Source organism: Cibotium barometz, chromosome 31, assembly GCF_041138505.1.
Source record: "Cibotium barometz isolate CiBa-2024 chromosome 31, ASM4113850v1, whole genome shotgun sequence".
Lineage (NCBI taxonomy): Eukaryota > Viridiplantae > Streptophyta > Polypodiopsida > Cyatheales > Cibotiaceae > Cibotium > Cibotium barometz.
This window is the reverse complement of record NC_141076.1, coordinates 16,649,040-16,658,024: the sequence shown is the minus strand read 5'-3', so window position 1 is coordinate 16,658,024 and position 8,985 is coordinate 16,649,040. Positions and strand designations below refer to the sequence as shown.

The window sequence follows — 8,985 nt, the reverse complement described above, 5'->3', positions numbered from 1 at the left end:
TTTCAGGATCGAGAAATGTTTTCATCATCACAGCCCTTCCTAGCCACAAAAGAGGAAAAAAATTGCTTGCATGAAAATGGCACGAATGGTGTGCTTAAGAGCACAAAGAGTGCCCAAACAGTCAGAGGACAGACCAAGGGGAACAGATTCTATGAACGTCTTGGAAAGAGCCCAAATAAAACAGCATTGCCTCCACCAACTCAAGTGAAGGAGCCACTCAACACTTTCAGAGAAATAACTGCACATATTACAGCTAGAGAGTGTCATCTATAACCATCAGTACAGCATTCCCCTCTTCCATACATTCTGCTATCCCATGGTCAAGGTGACGATCAATTACACCTATCTTGCACCACATCAGCCATACCATGCTATGTAAAGCCCAGGATTAGGATTCCATTGACCACCTTGCGCAAACAGGCTTCTATTGCCAAATCCTGCACTTGGACTTCTGTCACCTGTTTCCACAATGCCAAACTACGCCCTAGGCTTCTCATACCCTTTTCTGCAATGAGCACTCCTGTTGCCGGCTCCCTTCCCCTGTTTTTGCCATCCAAAGGGCCTCTATGAATATCTTGGAAAGAACCCAAATGAGAAAGCCATGCCACCACCAACTCAAGTTAAGGAGCCACACGTAACATTTTTCAAAAGCTCTCAGAGAATCAACTGCACAAAATACAGCCCTTACAATCAATTACACCTATCTAGTCCCACATAAGAATGCAGCAAGGTCCAAGATACAAAAGCACGGAAAGGCAGTTAACACAAAAGAAAAAAGAAGTTAAATCACATGAACACACCATTTGAAGAAAAACCCAAGACAAGTCTATGTGCTGCATAGCAGTTAACACCCAAAAAAAAAAAACCACATGAACATGCCATTCGAAGAAATACCCAAGACAACTTTAACCATGTTAAGCCTTGAAGAGTGCCGTGCCATAGAATTAAAAGGGAAAAATACTTCATTACCAGTAAGTCAAGGCCAACGACTGCATCATTTGAGTGGGCAGCCCTAAAAAAACATGCCACCAAAACTCTTCACTTTCTTAGCCTTGTCTCACTTACCTTGAAACCAAAACAATGTTAACTTGTTACCAGTAAGACAAGGCCAAGAATTGTATCATTTGAGTGGGCAGCCCTAAAAAAACCTGCCACCAAAACTCTTCACTTTCTCAGCCTCACGTCACTTACCTTGAAACCAAAGCACTGATGTAGAATTCAACGTTTTTTTGGCGTCCCCTTGCTCCCCTTAAATCCAAAAAAGCCTGCTGAAGACTCTGCTGTATTTGCCTTCTTGAAACTCTTCCTCCCTCCATGTCCATACTTTGCATCCCTAGATTGCCTGTTCTTAAAGCCTTTACCTTTCCCAGCCTTGCTGTTAACCTTTCCCCCAGACCTATCCCAAGGAGCGGCATTAGGATTCCGTTTACCACCCTGTACAACTGAGCTTCTATTGCCAAGTCCTGCATTTGGGCTTCTGTTACCCTTTTCTGCACTGCCAAACTGCGCCTTAGGGCTTGTCCTACCCTTTTCTCCAATGGGGCTCCTGTTGACCTTTCCAGCACTAGAGCTTCTTCCCCTGTTATTGCCATCAGAAGGCCCATGGCCAGGCTTTTTGAGCTTCCCAAATGGTCGGCTTTCAACTGGTCCTTCCATGCCTGCATTGAACTTCCTCTTCTTGAAGCTTGATCGTCCACTGCCACTGCCACCGCCATCATCCTCATCCACAGGAAACTCATCTTCACCACCATCAAATCCCCGATCTTGCCTCATCTTCCTCCATTTCTTCACCGACTCGATGTTCTGCTTCTTCTGCTGCGCCCTCTGCTTCAGCTTCTGGGCCTGCACTTCCTTGGAAAACCGCTTAGCCTCACGAGACTTCCTGCGCTCCTCTGCTTCTTCGAGTTGCTTCTGCTGGGACAGAAGCATGTCTTTGACCTTGAACATGTGAGTGTCACTCTTTACCATCTCTGCGTAGTAGCCTTCAGGTCTGAGGAAGGGGATCCCTAACCCTAAAAGCTTGGTGTAAGCTTCACGGGTACCCTCCAGAGCCTGAGTGTAGAAAGCCATCTCTCTGGCGAGGTCATCGTTCACATCGATCTCGCCATCATTGACATCATAGCTCACTGAGAGTGTCTGCATCCAGTCGATGCCATCGGGCCAGCCGATCTCTTCGAGTTTTTCATGCAGGGCCACAGAGTTGTAGACCGCATTGGGGCGGGGTTGCTGCTGCGGAATCTCGTCAGGCTCTTCGCCATCGCTCTCTTCGGAAGAAACTCCATCGCCATCATCAGACTCTTCTTCTTCGTCGTCGTCGTCGTACCCTGCATTTCTATGCTCAGGAAGCCGCTTTGCCATCTCTCTCTTTCTCTCTCCCAGTAAAACCCTCCCCGTAGAGCTTAAGACTTCACATGTAAAACCTAACTGAACCCTAGAACTTGTTACCGTATACAGGATGGTTTCACACATGGACGCCAAGCTTGGAAGTTGCAAGTTGATATAAGAGCAATTCTTGCATGGAGCTTATCATATGCCAAGTCTAGATATCCACCCTCCATTTTGCTTCTCTAGGTGCCCCCTCCACTAACGACCTAAGGAAGGGTGGGTTCGACTAATGAATCTTAAGAATTGTCCAAGAAGAGGGCAGCCTTTCCCAAATAGATGATAGGCCAACATGCTTGGAGCCAGGTGGTTCCTTCTAAATCCACCTCCTATCTAGTTTTAGGCTGAATAACTGTTGCATTTATGTTATTTGTCCATCCTTTTAGATGTAGCATGTGTGAGGACATACATGCTTTTCTCAATAAGTAGTGTGTTCATGTCTACAGTCGGAAAACCCATAGCTTGGGTTATTTCACATTGATTTCTGAAAGCTTAAGGTAGGGGGACCCATTAAATGACACCCAAAAGAAAACACCAATAAAAGTTCCATCAAGCTTCCAAAGCAAAGGCAAAGCCCCACTTACATAAATGATTTTTTAGCCATCTATTAACCAGGGCAAAGCCTTCAAACAATGTTCTTTACCTCCTACAAGCAAGGTAGAGCACCCTTCCACATACACATGAAGCTCAACTCCATGAGGCCAAGAGCACATTCTCTTAACAACATGACACCCACATGCATATTGTCCCATTTGGATGATCAATAACATTCATTCATTGCAACGATGTGAAAGAAGAATGCTAATGAAAGCATTGATGATTTTTGTCTCTTCTTCTTTTCACGTTTAGGTGTGGCATATCTTGAACATTGATAACAAAATTCTCCCTTGAGATGCACGTTTAGGTGTGGCATGTCTTGAACGTTGATGCCAAAGTTCCCCCTTGAGATGCAACTAATTCACCACCACATAGTATTCCTCCTTCTCCCCTTAGCTTAGATTTCTTATGTAATCAGCTAAGATATCAGCGCCTCTGAGAAGCATCAAAAGACCCCATATTAGGTGTAGTGATCTGAATAGGACACTCACCTATATGAACATTGAGGATGTCAATTGGGAAGTTTAGACTATCAAGGGCTAGGGTGGATCGATTAAATCCATGATTGATTAAGAGAATTAATTAACACAAATGAAGGTTAAGGCAAACACAAAATACGCATTAATAAAACCATAATCTCATTACTTAATTCCCTGGATGAGCCTAGGAATACATCAGCTTTTATAGTTCTCAAGGAGCCATGACCATATAACTTACTCGCTCATAGCAAGTCCGAGAGCCCACACTAGCTCTCCACACACATCAATACACAAAGATTACAACTATTTTCAACCTATGGTCTAAACTTAATCGATAAAATAACCATTTTTAACCCATGGTTTGGGCTTAAACCATAAAACATATATTAACAACTATATAGGTTAACATAATTTCACTCGCCCGATCTATCGTAAGGTGCATTGCCATCTTACCTGCCCAAACAGGCACTTATCTTTTGTAAAACAGTGCTGGAACATATAAAGCGGCCTTACCTTGTGTTATGGGAATATATTTTATAAACCCAAGCCTAGTCACGTATGATCCCACACTTACCTTTCTGAGTGGTGTATCGTAAGGTGCGTTGCCATCTTACCTGCCCAAACAGGCACTTATCTTTTGTAAAACAGTGCTGGAACATATAAAGCGGCCTTACCTTGTGTTATGGGAATATATTTTATAAACCCAAGCCTAGTCACGTATGATCCCACACTTACCTTTCTGAGTGGTGTACTCCAAAAGAAAAAAATTTCGAGAAAAAAACTTCTCTTTCCTCGCAAAAGGTTACTATTCAGAAAGAAAGGTTGCAATGTTACCCATTCCGCCCACGGTTCAAGAACAAATTTCAGCACTTCAAGAACAAATTGCTAATAAATGAGAATTTCAATGCAAATTAGAGCGTCAAGTTAAGCGTACCAAATGCAAATGCAATGCTTCTGATTCTTCCCACTCAGATGACGAGGAAAGTGGCCAAGTCAAACGCATTGTTAAAGCTACACTGCATGCTCAAAATTCAAAGAAAGACTCACGAATCAATCAAAAGGCATTCACTTTCCAAAATTATGATGGCAAGAAGGATGCACGAGTTCTCATTGCTTGGATTAGCCAACTAGATGACTATTTCTCTGGTGAGAAGTTCTTTGAAAAAGATAAAATTAAATATGCTTGTAATCATTTAATTGAAAAGTGCGGCTTTATGGTGGAACGTGATTAAACAAGGTAAACATCGACCTTCAACTTGGAAAGAGTTTCAAAAACTCTTGGATTAGCCAACTAGATGACTATTTCTCTGGTGAGAAGTTCTTTGAAAAAGATAAAATTAAATGTGCTTGTAATCATTTAATTGAAAGTGCGGCTTTATGGTGGAACGTGATCAAACAAGGTAAACATCGACCTTCAACTTGGAAAGAGTTTCGAAAACTCTTAAAGAAACATTTTCTACCATCTCAGTACAAAGCTAAAGCACGTCAACGATGGGACACTCTGCGTGCCAGATTGGTAAAGAGAATGTCCAAGCTTATATTGATAAGTTTTGGGATCTTCTTCTGCAAGTTCAAGTCATTGAAAAAGTTAAGGAAAAAGAGCAACATAGAAAATTCATTGCAGGACTTAAGTCTACCATTAGGGCTGATGTTAACATGTTTTGTCCACATGACCTTAGCACTGCTATGGACCTTGCCCTAAATTCAAAACTTAAAATAGCTACATCTAGAGATTTCAAGACTCAAGATAAATCTTTTATAAAATCTACTAAATCTTATTTCCCTGCTAGTACTTTTGATAAATCCAGGATGCAAAAGGGTAAAGATGTGACTAAAGGAGGTTTTCGGAAGGACAACAACAACAAACCTTTAAATGGACAACCAAATAATTGAATCGTCAGATGCTACAACTGTCATAAGGAAGGACACCTTGCGCAAGATTGCCCTGACAAAAAGAAGAATTCCATTTTGACAGCTCGACTCAACATCATTGAAGAAGACAACAAAGATTCTTTCAAGCAAGAGGGTAACTCTGATCTCGACTATTCAGATTCAAGTAAGCTCTCAATTCATGCTTTATTGAAAATTCAAGCAAAAATAAAAGGAAAATCAATTTCTATATTGCATCAAGGAGATATCTACAAAACTGCTTTTAGAACCCAAACTGGCCATTATGAGTTTTTAGTTTTGCCATTCGGTTTGACTAATGCTCCAACTACTTTCAATAGAATGATGAATAGGATATTCTTGAAATATCAAAACTTTGTTATAGTGTTTTTTCGATGATATCTTAGTTTTCAGTAAGAATCGTCAGAACACAAACAACATCTAGAAAAAGTATTCTCACTTCTTCAAGAGAATCAACTCTATGCTAATCCTGAAAAGAGCAAATTCTTCCAAGAAGAAATTGAATATCTAGGACACATTGTCTCTTCTGATGGTATTCGAGTAGATCCCAAAAAAGATCGAAAGCATTATTACTAATTGGCCTAGACCACGTGATATTCACGAACTCCGATCTTTTCTTGGATTATGTAGTTACTACAGGAAGTTTGTTAGAAATTTTGCATATATTGCACATCCTTTGACTGAACTTCTTAAGAAAGCTAGACATTTTGATTGGACTAGTTCGACAGGATCTTTCTTTTGCTGAACTTAAGAAAGCTTGACCCATGCACCAGTTCTTACATTACCAGATACGGCCATTCTTTGTTGTAGTTACTGATGCTAGTGGACAAGGCTTTGGTACTGTTCTTATGTAAGATGGACATCCAATTGGTTATGAAAGTCGTAAGCTTAAACCAACACAAAGAAATTACAGTACATATGACAAAGAATTAGCTGCAGTTGTCCATGCTTTAAGACTTTGGAAACATTATTTAATGGGATCCGAATTCTTAATTAAGGCAGACCAACAAACCATTCGTCATTTGTTGACTCAACCATTGATTTCTGGATCGACATATCAAATGGGCTTCATTTATACAAAGTTTCCAACCCATGATTCAATATCAACTAGGCAAAGAAAATGTTGTGGTAGATGCTTTAAGTAGACGTCCCAATATTCACAACATTTCTGTTATTCAAAGTCAACCATTTGTTTCTATGAGAGAATCCTATGATACAAACCCAAAATTTTAAAATTTGGACTAAGCTTAGAGACAATAATTGGAACCCTATTGGTGATTACTCATACCATGATGGTTATCTTTTCTTCCAAAAAAGATTGTGTATTACACAACCTTTCAGACAATTCATATATTGGAGGAAATGCATCAACCACCATACATGGGTCATTGAGGAGTTTCAACTACCTTACAAACTAGTATCTAGGGAATTCTTTTGGCCTCATCTCAAACAAGATATAGCAAAATTTGTGGCTGAATGTTCTATTTGTCAGAAAATCAAAAGCTACATAGATAAAACCCAAGGACTTCTTACCCCTCTGCCAATTCCTAATGATACTTGGGAACAAATATCCATGGACTTCATCACAAGTTTGCCTACTACATCAAGTCATAATGATATGATTTGGACAATAATTTATTGATTAAGTAAGCAAGCCTACTTCTTACCTTGTAAGAAAACTTTGACTTCCCAACAAGCTGCAAATATGTTTATCAAACAAATCTTTGTGCATCACGGCTTACCCAAAGTCATTGTTTCTGACAAAGATTCAAGATTTTGTAGTAATTTTTGGATCACATTATTCTCCAATTTAGGCACTAAAGTAGATTTCTCAAAACAGCTTCCCATCCAGAAACAAATGGACAAATTGAGGTTACTAACAACACTATCTTAGATCTACTCAGAGCCTATGTTGCTTGCCCAACAACCGAGCTCATGGGATAAGTACATTCATATTCTCTAATTTTTACTTACAATAATACTCCTCATTCAACTCTACTGGTTGAGCACCTTTTGAAATTGTATATGGAAAACCCTTGCCTATTTCGGCAAGTAGACTTTCTCACAAAATCAAAGCTGCTGATCAATTCACCATTGATTTTACGACCATTCTGAGAATGAAGTTAAACATTCCATTGCTTATGCTCAAGAAAAGTATATTAAGCAAGCAAATCGTAAATGTAGAGCTATATCATTTGAACTTGGAGACTATGTACTTCTCAAAATTGAAAAATGGCGACTTAAAAGTGTTGAAAAATTCCCAGCTATTAAGCTTGCACCAAGATTTTATGGACCTTTTAAAGTGCTCCACAAAATTAATAATGTTGCATACAAACTTGAATTACCTCATTCACAATTCATTTCATGTTAGCTTATCAAGCATAGACTTGATCCTTAATATTTGGTAAAGCGTAATATGCTTTAAACCCAAGCCTCAATTTATGGGCACTCTATTTTTGAAGATAAGAGAGTGTCGTGCAAGAAAAGCACCACTTTTTGTATTTTTGGAGGCTATGGCCTAATTTGGATTAAAATATCTCGTTCGTAAATACTCATGTGTGGGGGAAATAGGCCAGACACACATGAGGGGGGATGATTGTACCTAATCTTGGAGTCGCATCTTTGTGAGCTAAGTATTTTTCAATTGTTTTTGAATATTTTAATCGTGGTCATGTGATGTTTGATGAATTCTTGAATTTAAATTAATTTCTTGCAAATTATTTAATTTCTATCTCCCTAGAAATTTAGATCCCATGTCACCTTGTGCTTAATGTTTAGGGAAAGTCTAAGGACTTCATGGACATACTTACTTAAGACTAGTAATAGAGGTCGAACCATTTTTAAGCTTGGCTAGCCTAGTGTGAAAACTAGCTATTTGTATATAAGTGATTTTTGAGACAATAAGCAAATTTCCTTATAAAATACTTGTGAGCTCTCCTCTTTGCTCTTCTTGCTTGCATGTATGCTATTGAATCTTGCATGTTTGATAGATGCTTGCTAGATAGGATTGGTTGTAGGTTTTCTACTTGCATTAGCTTCCTCTTCATCCCTCACCGATTGTGAGAGAGAACCATTATGAAGGACCATCTCTTTTTTCCTTCATCTAGGCATAGAGAGCTCTACCTTCACCCCATCAGTGGAGGAGCATTATGTTATGAGATCCTTACCCCCTAATAACAGAGAATAATCATAGTGAAAAGCTAGATTGTTGGAATTAGGGTTGCAGGAAAGCACACAAAGCTTGGAGAAGAAGAAGAAGCAAGAATGCACACAACACACAATGTATTAGATTGTGTCAATGTACAAAAGATAAGTTAGCCCTAGAATGATGGGCGTATATACAAGCTGGGGGAAAAACCTCTTAAAGAGGGAAAAAGTACCCTGGCGGTCCTAAGTGTGTTCACACACATCACTGCCTATATATATGGCAACAAATCCCCCCTAGGAGTGATGGTGTGAACAAGAGCCGGCACTTATGTATAGGGAAGTGCCATGCCCGAAGTAGATCAGTCCACAAAGGGGAGCAAGCCCAAAGCTTTGCGGAAAGCTTTGAACTTCTCATGAGGAAGCGCCTTTGTGAAAAGATCGGCGAGGTTGTCCTGTGTTGGCACATAGGCCA

The 8,985-nt window shown here is 39.8% G+C and overlaps 1 protein-coding gene across 5 annotated transcripts; it reads right to left on the bottom strand.

Moving 5' to 3' along the window:
- Positions 1-2,452, bottom strand: LOC147620550 (rRNA processing protein-like protein). 5 transcript variants are annotated; one of them, XR_015269950.1, is made up of 3 exons: positions 1,192-2,452; positions 970-1,012; positions 1-666 (listed from the first exon to the last, which is right to left on the bottom strand). XR_015269950.1 is itself a non-coding variant. In XM_086824775.1 (2 exons), exon 1 carries the CDS (start codon positions 2,356-2,358, stop codon positions 1,219-1,221), a length of 1,140 nt encoding a protein of 379 aa, XP_086680901.1. In that variant the 5' UTR covers positions 2,359-2,452; the 3' UTR covers positions 257-540; positions 1,192-1,218. The 5 variants fall into 5 exon arrangements, 3 of the variants coding, with proteins under 3 accessions (XP_086680901.1, XP_086680903.1, XP_086680902.1); XR_015269949.1 differs by having other exon boundaries at positions 1-540; XM_086824775.1 differs by lacking the exon at positions 970-1,012 and having other exon boundaries at positions 257-540.
- Between the last annotated feature and the right edge of the window lie 6,533 nt (positions 2,453-8,985).

What these genes read in the sequence shown, in the direction of transcription:
- LOC147620550 (XM_086824775.1), bottom strand. Translation starts at nt 2,358, where the DNA reads ATGGCAAAGCGGCTTCCTGAGCATAGAAATGCAGGGTACGACGACGAC.